Raw genomic sequence first — 20,169 nt, 5'->3', positions numbered from 1 at the left:
TCATTGAATATGATAGTTGCTATTGATTTCTTTATATCCTTTTTGCCATATTAAGGGAGCTTCCTTTGACTCCTAAGAATTTAACTAACATTAGGTAGAGTTTCAGGGCACTAATGAATAACTTTTTCCCACCTTCAGTTTAGAACCAATTCTGAACACAAGAACCAGACAGACACAGATCAAAACACCAGCTTAATTGGCAAGACTAATTGAAGAATGTGGCACAGATGTGTGCACTCCGGTGGCTTTCTAAATTTTCATCCTAGAAATAAACTCACCTAGATGAAAGTGCAAAATGGTAAGCCTCCTCCACACAGGCATGGCTGCCCTGGTAAAATTAATATCACATGGAGGAAAGCATTCCAGAAAAGACTCTGTCTGCAGCACATCTATTTTTTTTTTTTTTTTTTTGAGACGGAGTCTCGCTCTGTCGCCCAGGCTGGAGTGCAGTGGCCGGATCTCAGCTCACTGCAAGCTCCGCCTCCCGGGTTCACGCCATTCTCCTGCCTCAGCTTCCCGAGCAGCTGGGACTACAGGCGCCTGACACCTCGCCCGGCTAGTTTTTTGTATTTTTTTTTTTTTTTTTTTTTGTTTACAATTTAATAAATCTCTTCATTGCAAACATGTATGGCTGTTCGGTAGTATTCAGAAACATGACAGTAATGGCAGTTTTCTCAATTGGTGTGTAGTCCTAGATAATTATATATGAAATTGCTGTCAAACCAGTAAGACTGCATTTATACATCCATCATTTTCAGGATTGTTGGTAACCTGGGCATATTTTCCCCAAATAACTTTGCCTCCTTGCGTCACAAGGCCCAATTCGCTCACATTTACCTCAATGACAGTACCTTTGGTAATAACACCCAAAGTTGTATACAGTGGGGATGAGGGATTCTTCTTTACACCAAGTATCGGCAGGCAAAAGGTGGCTTTCAGTTCAGGATGTGTTACATGGGCTTTCTTGAAACGCAAGCCCATTGGCCTGATAAATCTTTCATATTTAGGTGGTTTTCTTGTAAAGCCATCTCCAACAAAGCACACTTTAGTAATCATCCTCTTCCATGCTTTCTTCTTTCTCTTTCCTGTTCGAATAACTTTTAATACTTCTGTTTCTCCCTGGGCACGTACTTTAGGCAGAGGGACTTCCCATTTTCCCGCCTTCTCTTTTCGTTTCTGTTTAATCATATTGGAAAGTACTTTAGCTCGAGACTGTCCCTCTCTGTCCAGCAGATAGGCAGGTACTGCTCCCTGTGGAGTCTTTTCATCATCTTTTGTTTGGTGTTTCTCTTTTCATGCATCTTGATAGTCTTTTTCATTTGTATTTTTTCAGCATGGCGCTGTTTATGGTAAAGCTTAGCCTTCAGACCAATCATTTTCTTTGCCTTCTTTGAACGTTCATGAGCCTCTCGACTTTCCTTCTTTCTCTTTTTCTCATGGTAATCCAAACGGTATCCATAGCGTTTACGGTGTAATTCAATATATTCGTTCTGTGGCATGGTGACGGCCGCAGGGCCGCCAGGAGCAGCCCCTGGGGTGCGAAAACGCTCTCAATTTTCGGGTCTCAAAGACCCACAAGCCCACGCCACGCAGGCCGGGACAGGAAAGGCTAGTTTTTTGTATTTTTAGTAGAGACGGGGTTTCACCGTGTTAGCCAGGATGGTCTCGATCTCCTGACCTCGTGATCCGCCCATCTCGGCCTCCCAAAGTGCTGGGATTACAGGCTTGAGCCACCGCGCCCGGCCTGTCTGCAGCACATCTAAAATGGGAAGCTCACAAGGGGCAGAGCCAAGGAATTTCAGTGTATTCTCCAATACTCGCCAGACACTCCCTGGGAGGAAGATCCAGAGAGAGGACAGAAGCATTACTGTTAGAAATCCCTTTATGGAAAGGTGAGGCCCACAGAATTAGAGGCTTCTTATATAAATGGCTAGTCAGTTTTCTCGAAAGCTTTAGGCATCCGAATGAGTTGTCTATTACAACATAACAAATTGCTGCCAACATAGCAACTTCACACACATTTATTATCTCACAGTTTATGTGGGTCAGGAGCCTGATCATAGCTTCCCTGGGCTCTCTGCTTTGGGATCTCTTATGAGGCTGCAATCGAGGTGTTGGCCAGGATGGGGTCTCATGGGAATGTTCAACTGGGGAAGGATCTGCTTCTAAGCTCCCTCATGTGGTTGTTGGAAGATTCAGTTCCTTTTGGGCTGTTGAACTGGTGGTCTCGGTTCCTAACTGGCTCTTGATTAGAGGCTACCTTTTTTTTTTTTTTTTTTGAGACAGAGTCTCGCTCTGTAGCCCAGGCTGGAGTGCAGTGGCCAGATCTCAGCTCACTGCAAGCTCCGCCTCCCGGGTTCACGCCATTCTCCTGCCTCAGCCTCCCGAGTAGCTGGGACTACAGGTGCCCGCCACCTCGCCCGGCTAGTTTTTTGTATTTTTAGTAGAGACGGGGTTTCACCGTGTTAGCCAGGATGGTCTCGATCTCCTGACCTCGTGATCCGCCCGCCTCGGCCTCCCGACGTGCTGCGATTCCAGGCGTGAGCCAGCGCGCCCGGCCGGATCAGAGGCTACCTTCAGGGTCTTGCTTACTAGACCTTCTTCATGATGCAGCAGCTTGCTTTATCACAGCCAGCAAAAGAAGAGTCTGCTGAGAAGATGGAAGTCAAAATCTTTTGTCATTTAAACATGGAAATATTATCCCCTCAATGTTGCTGAATTCTATTGAATAGAACATTATTCAAGAGTAGGAGACTCCACAAAGTTGTGAATACCAGGAGGCAGAGATCACTGGGGACCATCTTAGAGGCTGGCTCCTGCAGGCATCTATAAAAATGACATAATCAACACAGTTCTTCATTTTGAACTGTTCCTAAATTCTCAGAAGAAAAGGTGCTTGATCATAACGTTTTTCTTTTAATGAACAGATGGATTAAATTGCTAATATTTTCTTTAGGACCTTTACATCTATACTGATAATGTATTGGGTCTACAGTTTTTGCTGTTTTTATTGGGTTTGAAATCTGGATTATGATAACCTAAAAAACTGAATTGGCAAGTGTCCATCTTTTCTTATACTGACATAATTCAATAACATGGGAATCGGCCGGGCGTGGTGGCTCACACCTGTAGTCCCAGCACTTTGGGAGGCTGAGGTGGGCAGATCACCTGGGGTTGGGAGTTCGGGACCAGCCTGACCAACATGGAGAAACCCTGTCTCTACTAAAAGTACAAAAAATTAGCCAGGCGTGGTGGCGCATGCCTGTAATCCCAGCTACTTGGGAGGCTGAGGCAGGAGAATTGCTTGAACCCGGGAGGCAGAGGTTGTGGCGAACCGAGATCACGCCATTGCACTCCAGTCTGGGCAACAAGAGCAACACTCCATCTCAAAACAAACAAACAACAACATCAAAAAACCACGGGAATTGCTAGATCCTTTAAGGTTTGTGGGTATCCTCCTGTAACACTATCTGGAAGTAAATCTTTGACAAAATTGTCAATCTATCCTTTCTCATTTTTAATATTATCTGCAGGCATTTTTTTTTTTTTTTTTTTTTCCCGAGATAGAATTTCACTCTTGTTGCCCAGGCTGAATGCAATGGCATGATCTTGGCTAACTGCAACTTCTGCCTCCTGGGTTCAAGTGATTATCCTGCCTCAGCCTCCCAAGTAGCTGGGATTATAGGCATGTACCACCACACCCAGCTAATTTTGTATTTTTAGTAGAGACAGGGTTTCATGTGTTGATCAGGCTGGCCTCAAACTCCTGAACGCATGTGATCCACCCACCTCAGCCTCCCAAAGTGCTGGGATTACAGGCATGAGCCACTGCATCCAGCCCATGTATCTTTTTAAGTGTTTTCTTGCCCAGGTTTATCAGCAGTTTGTCTCTCTTGTTGATATTTTCTAAAACCAGTCTTATGATTTTATCAAATTTTAAATTTTGTTATTTTTCTAATTCTTCATTAATTTATATTTCCAACTTTGTTTTGGTCTTTTATTGTTAAAACTTCTTGAATGAAATTTTAACTCATCTTCTATCTTTCTTGTTTTATTGCAAAATAACTGAAAACTGTGGATTTTTCTGTCAGGATGGTTTTTGCTGTATCCTTTAGATTCTGATGTGCGCTGCTTCCATTTATCTTTAAGTAGTCCGAATTTTAGATTTGTTTTCTTCATTTATTCAAAAGGCATGATAGTTTTTATTGCAATTTTTAAGAAGTTAGACCACTTTTGTCATCTTTTAATAGTTAATTTCCAGTTTAGTGTATTGCAATCAAATAACATGTCCAATAATCTTTAAATTTTTACATTGTATTGAGATTTTCTTTGTAGTTTAGTATATGATCAGCTTTTGCTCATTGGTGATTTGAAAAACTCTGTAAAGAACAAAATTGTATTTGTCTACAATTAAGTTTATATATTTACATATTCAATACATATTTGAATGTATTGTTTATTCATACACATTATTATATATCAAAATATTCAAATATCCAATATTAAAATATTTTTGAATATTCAAAACAGTTTTGGTCTTATTTTTAAACAACTTAATCTAATACTGAAATAAAAATATTAAAATTGGCCGGGCGTGGTGGCCCAAGCCTGTAATCCCAGCACTTTGGGAGGCCGAGATGAGCGGATCACGAGGTCAGGAGATCAAGAGCATCCTGGCTAACACGGTGAAACCCCATCTCTACTAAAAAATACAAAAAACTAGCTGGGCGAGGTGGCAGGCACCTGTAATCCCAGCTACTTGGGAGGCTGAGGCAGGAGAATGGCCTAAACCCGGGAGGCGGAGCTTGCAGTGAGCCAAGATTGCGCCACCGCACTCCAGCCTGGGTGACAGAGCGAGACTCTGTCTCAAAAAAAATAAAAATAAAAATAAAATTGACTGATATTGGCCGGGTGCGGTGGCTCAAGCCTGTAACCCCAGCACTTTGGGAGGCCGAGACGGGTGGATCACAAGGTCAGGAGATCGAGACCATCCTGGCTAACCCGGTGAAACCCCATCTCTACTAAAAAAAATACAAAAAACTAGCCGGGCGAGGTGGCGGGTGCCTGTAGTCCCAGCTATTCGGGAGGCTGAGGCAGGAGAATGGCGTGAACCCAGGGGGCGGAGCTTGCAGTGAGCTGAGATCCGGCCACTGCACTCCAGCCTGGGCGACAGAGCGACACTCCGTCTCAAAAAAAAAAAAAAAAAAATTGGCTGATATTAAGATCTGTTAAATTCTCATAGGTTTTCTAACAGTTTTATTGCCTTATATACATTTTTGCTATGTTACTCAGTGCATAAAGTTTATGACTATTATAGGTTTTATATCATTCTATCTTTTATTATTTTTAATATCATTTTGTCTCATTTAGACTCTTTTTTATTTTATTTTGTGTAATAATCTTGCCATCCTCCTGTTTTTTTTTAAATAATACTTTCTTGGCATATCTTTCCCCATTCCTTTTTTTAAACCTTACTTTGACTTTTTACTTTTAAAATGCAACCTTAGATATTCAGCTAAATTGTTTTTTAAAACTATATGAGAATCTTTGAAACAGCACAAGAGTCTTGTTTTGGCTGCAGTTTCAACCCATTCACACTGATGATGGCTTTTACTTGTACATACTGTTGGAAATATAGTACAAATATCTTGGGCCTATGAGGTGGCAGGCTCATATATTCTAGAAACCATTTTTCTCACTCATACATATTTTATGTAGAACTAGTCCTGCACAAGATGAGCAATGCTGCACTGACTCAACATAGGGTCTTAGTGAAATTCTTGTGGCAACCCGCTGGATGTTAACTGTCTCAACTTAGACCTGTTATTGGGAGCCTGTGCTTCAATGAGGCAGGTGCACAAAGTAGAGGTCTGTAAGCTCCTTTCTGCGTAGCAAAACCTACACTGGCAACAGTTCAGTGTATCTCAGCTGCTCTGATGCTACTCAGTATGGCAATGATGTTGTCCAATAACATGTCTTGAAGGGCCCAAACCAACAGTGTGAGGGTATTAGGGTACAGAGAAATACTAAGAAAGCTGCATTCATCCAGTTCTGTCTTTTCTTTAACATGGGGACAGTGGTTTTGACCAGAGTCATCGCAACAAATCTCCAGAAAACCTTTGCCTTTTTCGTGTCTTAACTTCTTCAGAAATTGGACAGACATCTATGCTTTGCATGTCAGGAGCTCTATCGGTGTCTTATTCTGTTAATATCAAGGTCAAACTAGATTTAAAAAAGATAAGACGACTATATTGAAAGAAAATAGTTGGACTAAGTAACAGTCTCTTTGGGTCTGTTTTGGATATTCTAAGTAAAAGCAGAGAAAGAAAAGATGTTCTATTTTGATTCTAATCCCAGCTCTTCCCCTGTAAAGAGCCTCTAATAAATGTGGAATCCTGGATAGAAATAAGACAGCCTTGAAAAGTCTTTGTAAGAATAGGTGGGTAGAAATTTATATTACTGTAGAGAGCTACTAAGGGTGAAAACACAAGAAGGAAAAGTAAAGATTTTTAAAATGACATTTTAGAATTCGTATGTAATTCCTCATTCTGTGTAACTAAGTCCAGGAACCTAAGAGGGCACTATGTTGAATCATTTTATTTATAGTCTAGGATTGAGTAGGTAAGTAAATATCTAAGTACTCAGATTCTCATTGTCAGAGAAACGAGTTACACACAAGAAAATGGGAAGGCCAGAATGAGCCCTATGGGTTTATACTGGAATTGGAGATAGCATGTACTTATGGTTTTTAATATTTATACAGAGAAAAATAGAAACAGATGTTGTTACAGAGTCAAACCTGGGTCTGCTTGCCTGGGGGTGAAGTAAAGCCAAACATCCACACTGAGGTTTTGCAGGGGGAGAAAGGAGGGTGTTTATTTGCAGGGCACCAAGCAAGGAAAACTGGCCAGCTCCTGGTTCATAAATACACAGCCTCCCTGATGGATGACAAGCAAGGGTTTTTAAAGGCAGCGGTAAATCTCAGGAAAGCAGAAGTTACAGGCAAAAGTGGAAATCGAAACTTGGAGGTTGTACATTGGTTTGACCTAAAAAAGGTGGAATATCTTGAAGCAGGAGCTTACAGGTCATAGGTGGATTCAAAAATTATCTGATTTGTGACTGGTTAGGAAAGTGGAGCTTTGTCTGAAATCTTGGGGTAAGCAGAAAAGAATGTTAAGGTCTGGCCTGTGGCATGACTTCTTCCAGGTCCTTTACGAATAAATTTAGAACAAAGGAGGGTAGTCAGAATTCAGTCCTCAGTTTCCCCCATCTGAGGTCCACGTGCCCACGGATTCATTTGGCGGGGCTCTAGGTTTCTGAAAAACAACTGGAGGACATGTGTTAAGATGTTATCTCTAGTTTCTACAGGGAACCAAATATCTTGTGGCTCTAACTTCCTTGACTATTGTTTTTAAGCTACAATTACCTTCTCATCAGGTTGCTTATTTGGTTTTCAGGGCTAGCTAGGTGTCTGGTATTTATTTTCCTTGAAAGAACTCAAGATTTTCCTTTGTTTCCATGTTTGGGGATGGGGAGGGCAGCAGGCCTGTAAGAGGCTGTCCCTGCTCCGTCTCAATGTGTGTGGATTACACATGTATTTCTTTGCTCTGCCCACTAAGAGGATCTAGAAGAAATGGCTCTGCACCAGCGATGAAAAAAACAGCCCCCTGATCTTAGATTCTAAAGACCATTCTCCAAGGAAAGACAGAGGGCTCCTTGAAGAAAAGTCTGATTGAAGAGCTGGAGCAAGGAGAGAGCAAGATGAACCTGGAATATGTTGATAATGCCGCAGAGTAGGAAAGTGTCCAAGGAATGTGCCATGTCCCAGGACACACAAACCCCTCTGAAGGAGCTCCCAATGGCCAAATCTGGGATAATTTGAGCCAGAAACTAAAGAGTGACAGTAATAGGTTATATATCATAGAATAAAATAAGAATCCATGAGCCCATACTGTCATAAATAAATAATTTTAAAGTAAATAAATAGGGGAGAAAAGGCCAGGCGCGGTGGCTCAAGCCTGTAATCCCAGCACTTTGGGAGGCCGAGACGGGCGGATCACGAGGTCAGGAGATCAAGACCATCCTGGCTAACTCGGTGAAACCCCGTCTCTACTAAAAAATACAAAAACTAGCCGGGCGAGGTGGTGGCGCCTGTAGTCCCAGCTACTCGGGAGGCTGAGGCAGGAGAATGGCGTAAACCCGGGAGGTGGAGCTTGCAGTGAGCCAAGATCGTGCCACCGCACTCCAGCCTGGGCAACAGAGCGAGACTCCGTCTCAAAAACAGAAAAGAAAGAAATAGGGGAGAAAGGGAGACTCATCCTTTTTGTACAATTTCAGTGGAGCGATGGAATTAGAAAATCTCCACTTGGAAAGCACCACAGTCATAATTGTTTCAGGTAAGAATCCTCCCGAGACGGGCGGATCACGAGGTCAGGAGATCGAGACCACCCTGGCTAACACGGTGAAACCCCGTCTCCACTAAAAATACAAAAAACTAGCCGGGCGAGGTGGCGGCGCCTGTAGTCCCAGCTACTCGGGAGGCTGAGGCAGGAGAATGGCGTGAACCCGGGAGGCAGAGCTTGCAGTGAGCTGAGATCCGGCCACTGCACTCCAGCCCGGGCCACAGAGCGAGACTCCGTCTCAAAAAAAAAAAAAAGAATCCTCAAAGGATGCTAAACGTGTTGGGTGAATGTCTGATGAGGACCAGGATATTTATCTTCAAAGTGTCTCCTCATCAGATACTGCACTATTTGCAGAGGGGGAAAAAATAACTATAGTAATCAAGTAATCAAAGTAAATCTCACCAGAACGGATCAATGTCCTGATATATGCATTAAAAATGCACAACCTACATCTAATCAGGAGGATCCATCAGATAAATCCAAAGTGAGGCATATTCTACACAATAGCAGGCCTGTACTCTTCAACAGTGTCAAGGTAATGACAGACAAAGAAAGAGCAAAGAACCACTGCAGATGAAAGGAAAGGAAGAGAACAGGACAATTACATGCAACGTGAGATCTTTGACTGGACTGGAACAGAACAAAAACATGAATGGGACAACTGATAAAACTGGAATATCTAAAGATTAGATGATAGCGTCATATCAACACTGATTTCCTGATGTTGATCTCTGAACTCATTTTACTCACATCATTGTGATTGTGTAAGATGTTTAAATTTGGGAAGTCTGAATAAAGGATATATGGTTATGTTCTTGTATTTTTTAAAGTTGGAAATGATTTCAAAATGAAAAGTTAAAAAAAAAATCCAAGCACTCTACTCTTTTGTGGATAGACAATATGTCCATCTGGTTTTGAACTTGGTAATTTCATTTGAATGTGATAGTCCTGTATTTTACAGCACACTTCTAACCGTGTTTTTAGTCACCCAGAAGCTGAGAGTTCAGACTAGGTGACACTCCATGGATACAGTCATAGTCATAGGGCAATTAAAGGCACTCAGAAGTGTTGGTGGGCCGGGCATGGTGGCTCGAGCCTGTAATCCCAGCACTTTAGGAGGCTGAGGCAGGTGGATCACCTGAGATCAGAAGTTCAAGACCAGGCTGGTCAACATGGTGAAACCCTGTCTCTACTAAATATACAAAAATAGCCGGGCATGGTGGCAGGCGTTTGTAATCCCAGCTACTCAGAAGGCTGAGGCAGGAGAATCGCTTGAACCTGGGAGGCAGAGGTTACAGTGAGCCGAGATCGTGCTGTTGCTCCCCAGCCTGGGCAACAAGAGCGAGACTTTGTCTCAAAAAAAAAAAAAAAGTGTTGGTGTTGGTGGAACCTGGGAAGGAAAGCCAGAAGCATATGAAAAAAGGACAAACAAAATTCTCGGCTTTTCTCCTTGCTGTCTTTTATTCTGGCTTGCTGGCCACAATCAGCTTTAGGCTGCAAGCCAACCCAGAAAAGATCCAGTCTCTTCAAAATACAGGTTTTATTTTGTTTTTGTTTTATTTTTTGAGATGGAGTCTTGGTCTGTCGCCCAGGCTGCAGTGCAGTGGCGCAATCTCGGCTCACTGCAACCTCTGCCTCCCGGGTTCAAGTGATTCTCCTGCCTCAGCCTCCTGACTAGCCGGGACTACAGGTGCCCGTCACCATGCCTGGATAATTTTTGTATTTTTAGTAGAGACGGGGTTTTGCCATGTTGCCCAGGCTGGTCTCAAACTCCTGATCTCAGGTGATCCACCCACCTTAGCCTCCCAAAGTGCTGGTATTACAGGCATGAGCCACGGTACTCAGCCCAAAATACAGGTTGACGACAGACACACCTGTGGTCTTAGATTCAGCCCATTAGTGGAAACTTCTGAGAGCGCCAGGGGGTGGGGCACAGGATGTGGCTCCCAGACAGTCACCTCCAGTTGGAAAAATTCTGGTGACCTAAAGTCTATAGTCTGACAGGCACACTCAGAGGTGTTTGAGAGGAGACTAAAAATCTGGCTGTTGGTAAAGGATAAAACTGATTCCGATTCCTGGGCAGCTGCTCATCTGCATGTAGCCTTCAAAGCCAGGATGAGTGCGCGCAAAACAAAGGAGCCCAGGAGCCAAGAGCAGATGGGCACCCTGCCCAGGTGTCTTGCTATACTGTTGGCATTTTCCTGCAAGGCTGCATTTCTGCTGGGAGTTAGAGGTTTCAGAAGTTTATTCTTCGTAGTCCCTTTCCTTGGAGACAGAAGACTTGGTCACACCACTCTATCTAAATGAAAATAGTTTTCAATTAGACCTGATATTTGATTTTTTTTTTCTTCCTATGGGTTGTTTTGGCTGTGGGCTCAATTTGCATTGAATCTGATAGACCTATTCTAATATCCTTGCCTACACGGAAAAAATTCAGCATACACTCATTCCTTTCCAAATCATTCAGAGACTAGGGGTATGATAAAATATGGCAGTTCCTCTACAGGTCATATTAAGAATATTCCTGTTTTTTAACTGTGAAATAAGCAGTGATGGGTGACACTGTGCACTTCTTACATTTTTAATATACCTCAGAGCTGCAAAGTGGAGCTGGTGGAAGTCATCCCTGCCATATTCGTTTTCTGCTACAGAGAGAGAAAATCATTAGATTTGTGCTGGGGCAGGACACCCCATCTTTCTGTTTAGACCTTTAGACACTGTGCATGCGCCTGGACTCCCAAGTAGGCTGGGCCATGCACCCTCGCAGACCCAGCCTCCCAGGCTCAGCCTTTGTGCTTCCTCCCAGGTGAGATATGCAGAGATGCATGAGAAGTACTCATGGAAATGCCATTTGCTCCAACTTCTAAATTTTCTTGTAGGTAAGGAAGCAAAATGGAAATGGGTGGATTTAAATGTCAATTTGGAACCCCTTCTCTTACCAACGCTAAACTTCCCCAGTAGAAAAGCTGTTTGGTTATATGCACATATGACTAGTTCCCACCTCCCACAGCCAGAGACTGCCTCCTGCCTGATGAAAAATGTGTTTAAAACAGAAACTTTTTGTTGTTGTTGTTAAATCTAAGACACCGAGATAGGGCACTCTTTCCCAGAAGGACTTGCACAAATGGAGGGTCTTTAATGAACACTGATAAGTCTGAATATGAAATGAAAGATTAACAGTTATGTAAGCCAGTGACAGATGTTGCAACCCAGTACAGCATAGCCTCATATGCCATCAGCATCACTCCCGACAGAACTAAAGTAGAACTGCCCATTAATACAGGGAACATCTCCTGTCTTTCTTCTGCTTGAAAAGAGCCACTCAGTTTCCTCAACACCACGCTGGTTGTTTTAAACACTGGTTAGAATGTATTGTTTTGGTTTGGCCTTTTGGTGGGGAACTTTATTGTTGAATTTAATTCATACAAATCTCGTTCTGTTTAAATGATTTTGCAGTAAAAACAAAAATGAAAGAGAGCGCTAACGTTACAAGCAATTTTCACTTCTATTCTAAGACACAGAAAAATATCAGAAATGCATATAAATAGCATTTTTAAAGGTTTGACTCATCGAAACCAGGCAACAGTCATAAAAATAAAGCAAATTAGAGATAAGAGACAGAAGGTAAACTGCTCAGTGTCCACCTATCAGTAGAAAAGCCCTAATCAGAACTAGGAGTTCTCGAAAGCCAGGCCAGAACAAAGAACAGGGCCGAGATGGGCGGATCACGAGGTCAGGAGACCAAGACCATCCTGGCTAACACAGTGAAACCCCCTCTCTACTAAAAAATACAAAAAATAAAATAAAATAAAAAATTAGCCGGGCGTGGTGGCGGCGCCTGTAGTCCCAGCTACTCGGGAGGCTGAGGCAGGAGAATGGCGTGAACCCGGGAGGCGGAGCTTGCAGTGAGCTGAGATCCGGCCACTGCACTCCAGCCTGGGCGACAGAGCAAGACTCTGTCTCAAACAAAAACAAAAACAAAAACAAAAACAAAAACAAAAACAAAAAAAAGAACAAAGAACAGAAGGGCTGGGGACAGTAGAACAAGATAGTCTTTGCCATGGTGAGATCAGGAAGTTCTCAGATAGACCACAGCTTAGACGTTGGTCCATTTTATTTTTCATCTCCTCTGGCAATACATATTATTTCAGAGAATTAACATTTTAAATTTGAATGGAGCTATGTCAAATGCAAACTCCTTTTTAATTGTCTCAAACCGTAATTTATACATATCTCAAACGTTTAAATAAAAATGAGGATTTTGTGGTTTTTAAAAAAAAAATGATGACCTACTTTGAAGAATCCCAAAATGCAAGGAATACACTAACTAAACCAGGTTAGTAAGGAAGCCTATGTATTTTCAATGACAAAAGCAGCTCTCAGACATTTGTGTGGTGGTTTTCTGGTAATTAGGTATTTGAACTTGAGTTAGGAAAGGATTGATCTAGAGGTACAAAGAGAAAGAAAGTAGAAAACAGGAAAAATAAAAGGTTAGGCATATTATTATTTCAGCAATTCCTAGCTTTACCATTAATGTAATATGACTGTTTGTTTATTTTTTTATTTTTATTTTGAGATGTTGTTTTGCGTTTATGCAGGCTGGAGTGCAATGGTGCAATCAGCTCACTGCAACCTCTGCCTCCGGGGTTCAAGCAATTCTCGGGCCTCAGCCTCCCAAGTAGCTGGAACTACAAGCACGTGCCACCACGCCCGGCTAATTTTTGTACTTTTAGTGGAGATGGGGTTTCACCATGTTGGGCAGGCTGGTCTCAAACTCCTGACCTCAGGTGATCCATCCACGTCAGCCTCCCAATATCATGTTATTCTTTTGCTTCATGGCATTTACCATAAACTATCATTATTCAGTTTATTTATCAGTCAGTTTATTACCCTTCAAATGCAAGTTCTATGTGATCAGAGAGCCAGCCTGCCATCTTCAAAGTTCTAAAGATAAAACTTGGCGCAGGGCCTAACACTTGGTAGACAGGCAAAGATAAATTTTTTTTAATAAATAACAAGTACATGAATGAATGAATGAAATTCATAATAATTCAACACAGAATCAGTAAGGAATAAATTAACACATACATTAATGGAAAATGAAATTAGATTTTTTAAAATTTCATGCTCTTCCATTACAGGCAGTCCCACTATATAAAGGCTGGGGCCCGGCACGGTGACTCAAGCCTGTAATCCCAGCACTTTGGGAGGCCAAGGCAGGTGGATCACTTGAGCTCAAGAGTTCAAGACCAGCCTGGGCAACATGGGGAAACCCTGTCTCTACCAAAAATACAAAAAATTAGCCAGGTGTGGTGGTGTACACCTGTGGTCCTAGCTACTTGGGAGGCAGAAGAGGGAGGATAGCTTGAGCCTGGAAGGTGAAGGTCGCAGTGAGTCGAGATTGTACCACCGCACTCCAACCTGGGTGATAGAATGAGACCCTGTCTCAATAACAATAATAATAATATAATAATAAAATAAAGCCTGACTGGTCTCTAACATTCTATAACTGAGAACTGACTCCTTCCTGAGTCTCCTAGGGATCCATGGGGCCTATAACATAGGCACACCCATCATCAATGTACGTGTTTAGGACTGTTGGCTTTGGCTACTTTGGAGTCATCCTGCAGGCTTTTATCTGTTGCCATTTTTCTAAACCTTCCATCTGATTTACAAAGGCTCTTAAACTAGAATTTGGGAAGGAGTCACTTAGAGAAAACATTTGCTTGACTTTCTTATTCTCAATTTGCTGAGGAAGCATTTCTTAAAACCCTATGGGGAAAAAAATGTGCTCCCCAAAAGCCAGCTGGAACTGAAGAAAAAGTTGTTGAAGAAAGTATTGACTGTCAGCAGAAGAGAGAGTTATGTGAGGGCAAATTTAGATTTTTATGATACAAATGATTTATTGATTATTGTTTCTTTTTAGAGACAGGGTCTCACTCTGTCACCCAGGCTGGAGTGCAGTGGTGTGATCATAGCTCACTACAACCTCAAACTCCTGAGCTCAAGCGATCCTCCCACCTCAGCCTTCCAAGTAGCTGGGACTTCAGGCAGGCACCACCATGCCTAGCTAATTTCTGTTTTTAGAGATGGGGTCTCACTGTGTTGCCCAGGCCAGTCTCAAACTCTTGGCCTGAAGGGGTCCTCCTACCTTGGCCTCCAAAGTGCTGGGATTATAGGTGTGAGCCACCATGCCAAGCCATATATATATATTTTTAAGATGAAGTCTCACTTCTCTCACTTCTTCGCCCAGGCTGGAGGGCAGTGGCGTGATCTCAGCCCACTGCAAACTCTGCCTCCCAGGTTCAAGCAATTCTCCTGCCTCAGCCTCCCAGTAGCTGGGATTACAGTCATGTGCCACCATGCCTGGCTAAGTTTTATATTTTTGGTAGAGACGAGGTTTCACCCTGTTGGCCGGGCTGGTCTCGAACTCCTGACATCAAGTGATCCACCCGCCTCAGCCTCCCAAAGTGCTGGGATTATAGGCGTGAGCCACTGCACCCGGCCCTTATGATATAGTTGTAACCACATTTTAGAAGTCGGGACTTAATGAGGACTGAAATCAGGACATTGGGGCAGCTTGTATAATTAGAGCTCCTATAATTCTTGTCAATGTGATGAAACTACAGACCCTACTGATCTTTGAGTCTGTCGCTCTGAGTCACTTCCCGAAAGGAGGCTCCAGCTTCTGACTCCACTGGGAAGGCTCAAGTCATCTTTGGCCCCGAGGAGAAGCTGGGGGTGCCAGTGTGCCAGGCCCCCACAGGAGAGGCCAAGGCAGGCCTGTGTCAATATTGCAGGGAGAACCTGTTCTCTATTATTGCCAGACCTCCACAGTAAGGGCAGGCACTCTCGGTGCTAATGAATTTGGAAATAAGAAAACTGGCACAATCTTAGAATGGGAACTTCATTTAATAAATGAGGACTTTCCGGCCGGGCGCGGTGGCTCAAGCCTGTAATCCCAGCACTTTGGGAGGCCGAGACGGGCGGATCACGAGGTCAGGAGATCGAGACCATCCTGGCTAACACGGTGAAACCCTATCTCTACTAAAAATACAAAAACTAGCCGGGCGAAGTGGCAGGCGCCTGTAGTCCCAGCTACTCGGGAGGCTGAGGCAGGAGAATGGCGTGAACCCGGGAGGCGGAGCTTGCAGTGAGCTGAGATCCGGCCACTGCACTCCAGTCCGGGCGACAGAGCGAGACTCCGCCTCAAAAAAAAAAATAAATAAATAAATGAGGACTTGGAACCCAGAGAGGTCAAGTGATTTCTACAAGATAAAATCATGGTAGAAAAATCGTGGCACAGCAAGCATATAGATCCTAAGTAGAGAGAAACGAAAGGTCATGTTTTAGGATGCAACACAGACATGTGAAGTCCTTCTGTCCAGTGCAATCTGTTCTTCAGGAAGTCCCCAGCCTGAAAGTTGTTTTCTGCAGGAGGTTTAGGGAGGGAAGACCACAGATTACCCCTTTTGCTGCGCAGTACCCAGAGAAAGGAGACAAAAGGAGATGCCTTTGTAAAAGGAAATGCGGGCCGGGCGCGGTGGCTCACGCCTGTCATCCCAGCACTTTGGGAGGCCGAGACGGGCGGATCACGAGGTCAGGAGATCGAGACCCTCCTGGCGAACACAGTGAAACCCCGTCTCTACTAAAAATACAAAAACTAGCCGGGCGAGGTGGCGGCGCCTGTAGTCCCAGCTACTCGGGAGGCTGAGACAGGAGAATGGCGGGAACCCGGGAGGCGGAGCTTGCAGTGAGCTGAGATCCGGCCACTGCACTCCAGTCCGGGCGACAGAGCGAGACTCCGCCTCAAAAAAAAAAAAAAAAAAAGGAAATGTGGCTGGCAAACTGCAGCAAGAACAGAAAGAAGTTCTAGCCATTGCACACATCTGAGAAGAACCCAGTGAGGGAGAGCAGCCCCTGGAGTAACTGAAATAGAAGTTAATGAAACCAGGACATTAAAATCTAAGCTTGATGTGACTGTGCTCAGATCTAAAGACGTTTCTGCACTTAGTAGAAAAACTCCAATATGTTGATGAAAGCATCCAGACTCTACCCTGCAGTGAACAGAGGAGAGGCTCAGCAGTGAGATACAGCCATGGCAACAGAGACGAGGGTCCTGACCTGACATCTCAAAGATATCGCCTTCAGCCATTGCCGGCTAAGGCTTCATCAGGGATGCCCAACACCTGGAGCTATTAGCGCACAACAGTGAATCCCAGCAAGTGTCGGGGGCACCAGTTATAGAAACTGTATTGGCTGAGGGGTTTGGCAAACTGTACAAACTGTACAGTAATACATCCCACACCAAGGCTTCTGTCTCTGCAAACGAATCCCTTTAGAGAGTCCTGCATTCCTAGGCCGGGCGCCGTGGCTCAAGCCTGTAATCCCAGCACTTTGGGAGGCCGAGACGGGCGGATCACGAGGTCAGAAGATCGAGACCATCCTGGCTAACACAGTCAAACCCCATCTCTACTAAAAAATACAAAAACTAGCCGGGCGAGGTGGCGGGCGCCTGTAGTCCCAGCTACTCGGGAGGCTGAGGCAGGAGAATGGCGTGAACCTGGGAGGCGGAGCTTGCAGTGAGCGGAGATCCGGCCACTGCACTCCAGCCCGGGCGACAGAGCGAGACTCCGTCTCAAAAAAAAAAAAAAAAAAAAAAAAAAAAAAGAGTCCTGCATTCCTGAAGAGTTGTTAGAGGTAGGCATTAAATTTGCCAAGCTTACCAATATAAATCTTATCAGCTCACAAGATTGGGGCTGTACAGAGGTCCCCATGGAGTCACACACTATGCAGAGACCTACCTGGGGACAGGCTGTTCCAGCCTGGGTGTGCAGCACATGACACACACTGCTCCAAGACTCTAAAAGTCAGGGAAACCTGGCAAAGCAGATGTTTATATCCAGAAAAAGCATGAATTGTGGAGTTAGGCAGAATTGGGTCAGAATCCTGGGCCCTAACACTGATTGACCCTGGCCAAGTAAGTCAAGTTGGTGTCTTAGTCATTTGGGCTGCCAAAACAAAACACCAGATATTAATACTAGCTTGAACAACAGGAATTTATTTCTCACAGTTCTGGAAGCTAGAAGTCCAAGATCAAGGTGCCAGCAGGGTATCTAGTGAGGACTCTCTCCTTGGGTTTGCAGATGGCTGCCTTCTTGGTGTGTGCTCACTTGGCCTTTTCTCAGTGTGTAAAGGTGGAAAGAGAAAGAGGAAGCTAGCTCTCTGGTGTGTCTTCTTTGGGCACTGATCCGATCATATCCATCCAGCCCTCATGCCTCATCTAAACTTCATTACTTCCCAAAATCCCCCTCTGCAAATACCATCACATTGGAGGATAGGGTTTCAACATATTAATGAGGGGAAGACACAATTCAGGCCATATCAGTTGGCCTGTGAGTCAAGTGACCTCCTTCACGATCTGTGAAATACAGACAGCACTGTTGTTAAGAACTAAATAACCCACTCCATTGAAAAAGTCAAAAAGGTGTTAGCATAGTGCCTGGTTCCATGATAGGTAATCATATTCATTTTCTGACAGTTATCTAGACAATAAACCTGTGGACGCTTCTCCCCAATTTTTAAAAAAATTGTGATAAAATATGCATAACATAAAATGTACCATGTTAGGCAATTTTAAGCGTACAATTTGGCAGTGTTAAATGTATTCACGATGTTGTACAACCAATCTCTAGAATTCTCATCTTGTAAAATTGAAATTCTTACCCATGAAAGAACTCATTTCTCCCTTCCCTAAAACTTTTTTTTTTTTTTTTTTTTTTTTTTTTTTGAGACGGAGTCTCGCTCTGCCGCCCAGGCTGGAGTGCAATGGCCGGATCTCAGCTCACTGCAAGCTCCGCCTGCCGGGTTTACGCCATTCTCCTGCCTCAGCCTCCCAAGTAGCTGGGACTACAGGCGCCCGCCACGTCGCCCGGCTAGTTTTTTGTAGTTTTTAGTAGAGACGGGGTTTCACCGTGTTAGCCAGGATGGTCTCGATCTCCTGACCTCGTGATCCACCCGTCTCGGCCTCCCAAAGTGCTGGGATTACAGGCTTGAGCCACCGCGCCCGGCCAAAACTTTTTAATTAAAAGGACCAAATTAAAAAATCAAGAACTTCAATTGCTACTCTAGCTGCTAAGAATCCGATTTTTCTAACAAAGTAAATTCCAGATTTTTTTTTTAAAGTAGATACCTTAATTGTTCCACAATGAGAAGTTCGTGCAGGAACAAGCAATGAATTAAAAGTGTCAATATAGAATGACTGATCTGGTAAAACTCTATCTTAAAAAGATTAGGAGGGTTCAAAATTGCCATATTATATTCAAACTGTCAAATGGAAGCCTAGAGTCATTACAAAGGTTGTTTGCACAGTCAGCAAATATACTTAGCAGGTCGATGTGAATGAGGCAGGAAAGAGAACAGGAAAGTTGAGTGTACAATAAGGCAGGGTTTTCCAAACTTTCCTGATAATGATCACCCGAGATACTTGTTAAAACTACAAATTCCTGGGCCGCATCCCAGACCCACTGAATCAAAATCTCCAGATTGGATTTCAGATGCAATGTTTTAAAACAACAGTCTGCTAGAGGGTAAGAAATCTGTCTCCAAGAACACATCCACCTTTCTAAAGAGCTGCCCAGTAATGCTGATGACGATATAAAGCAAGTACTTGAGGATAGGAGCTCCAATCTGTCAGGTTCTGAAAGGTGAACTTGAAGGTTTGTTCCAAGCACAGAGGCACATTTAGCCACAAATGAGGCACACTGCTAGGGGCACTTGGAACAGAACCAGGGACAGGGCACTATGGGATATGGTAGAAAGGAACTAAGAGTATAAGGCATGAACTAAGAACACAGGGGAGGTGGATGGGCTTACGCACGGCCATGCCATGGGGCCCCTTCCAACCTCCATGTTCCTTTCAAAACATAATATGACTTCGGAATCAGTGTATAATATGTTTTTATTTGTTTTTTGACAGTGATAATATCAGCAATTTTAAAAACCAAGATGGAAACTGAAAACAAAAGCTAAGTAGCATGTCTTAGAGACCTGCCTGTGTTATCTGGGGCCTCTGGTGCAGGGTGCAGCCCCTATTGCAAGCAATTCGGCTGATTAAAAAAAAGGAAGATCCCCAGAGTCCAGGGGATACAGTGGGGACTGAGCATGGAGATGGAGAGAGAAACCAGGTCACAAGAGAATGTCAGCTTTGGTTCTGAGGTGGGGGACTCTGCTGTTTTGTGCTAGATGAAGCCTCCAGCCCTGTTTCCCCTGCCTGGCTCCCACTAGTGCCAGTCTAAGAGAACAGGCATTCATAGTCTTCTAACCTAATTATTCTATGCACAGTTACAAGTGAGGGTTTTAGTGCCAACATCGGCACCAATGATTCCTTGCTCAATATTATTTATTCTCTTTATTTTAATACTGCTGGCATCCATCAAAAAGAAGAATACAAAAGAAACACTTCCTTGCACAGCTCAATCAATGCTCTTAATTTGCCACAAGGTGAGTTTTTTATTTCTGCATATATCTTCCGCTTCTAGTAGTCCAAGCATTGGCTCACACACAAATCCTATTGCTAGATTTTCCATGGCTTTCCTTTCTCATGGAAGGATTAATCGATTATGCTTAACCAAAGTCATTCAGAAGCCAGAGATGTGGGTGGAAGAGAAAGTGAGGACTGTATTAAAACTACATTTAAAAAAACTCCTTTGTCTAAATTCTAGATGGAACATGAGGCCCCAGATAAATCAGTTTGTCTCAATTCCCA

The 20,169-nt window shown here is 43.6% G+C and overlaps 1 protein-coding gene across 1 annotated transcript; it reads right to left on the bottom strand.

Annotated features, from left to right (window-relative positions):
* Positions 1-588: 588 nt before the first annotated feature.
* Positions 589-1,607, bottom strand: LOC117063072 (ribosome biogenesis protein NSA2 homolog). The gene is given in 2 exon segments (XM_033176840.1): positions 589-1,271; positions 1,274-1,607. Coding segments are annotated over 2 exon segments (780 nt in total). The 5' UTR covers positions 1,500-1,607; the 3' UTR covers positions 589-717.
* Positions 1,608-20,169: the final 18,562 nt, after the last annotated feature.

Source organism: Trachypithecus francoisi, unplaced genomic scaffold (assembly GCF_009764315.1).
Source record: "Trachypithecus francoisi isolate TF-2019V2 unplaced genomic scaffold, Tfra_2.0 Contig01554, whole genome shotgun sequence".
In the NCBI taxonomy this organism is placed as follows: domain Eukaryota; kingdom Metazoa; phylum Chordata; class Mammalia; order Primates; family Cercopithecidae; genus Trachypithecus; species Trachypithecus francoisi.
Note: the sequence above shows the minus strand (reverse complement) of the source record. Positions and strands in the feature narration are given on the sequence as shown.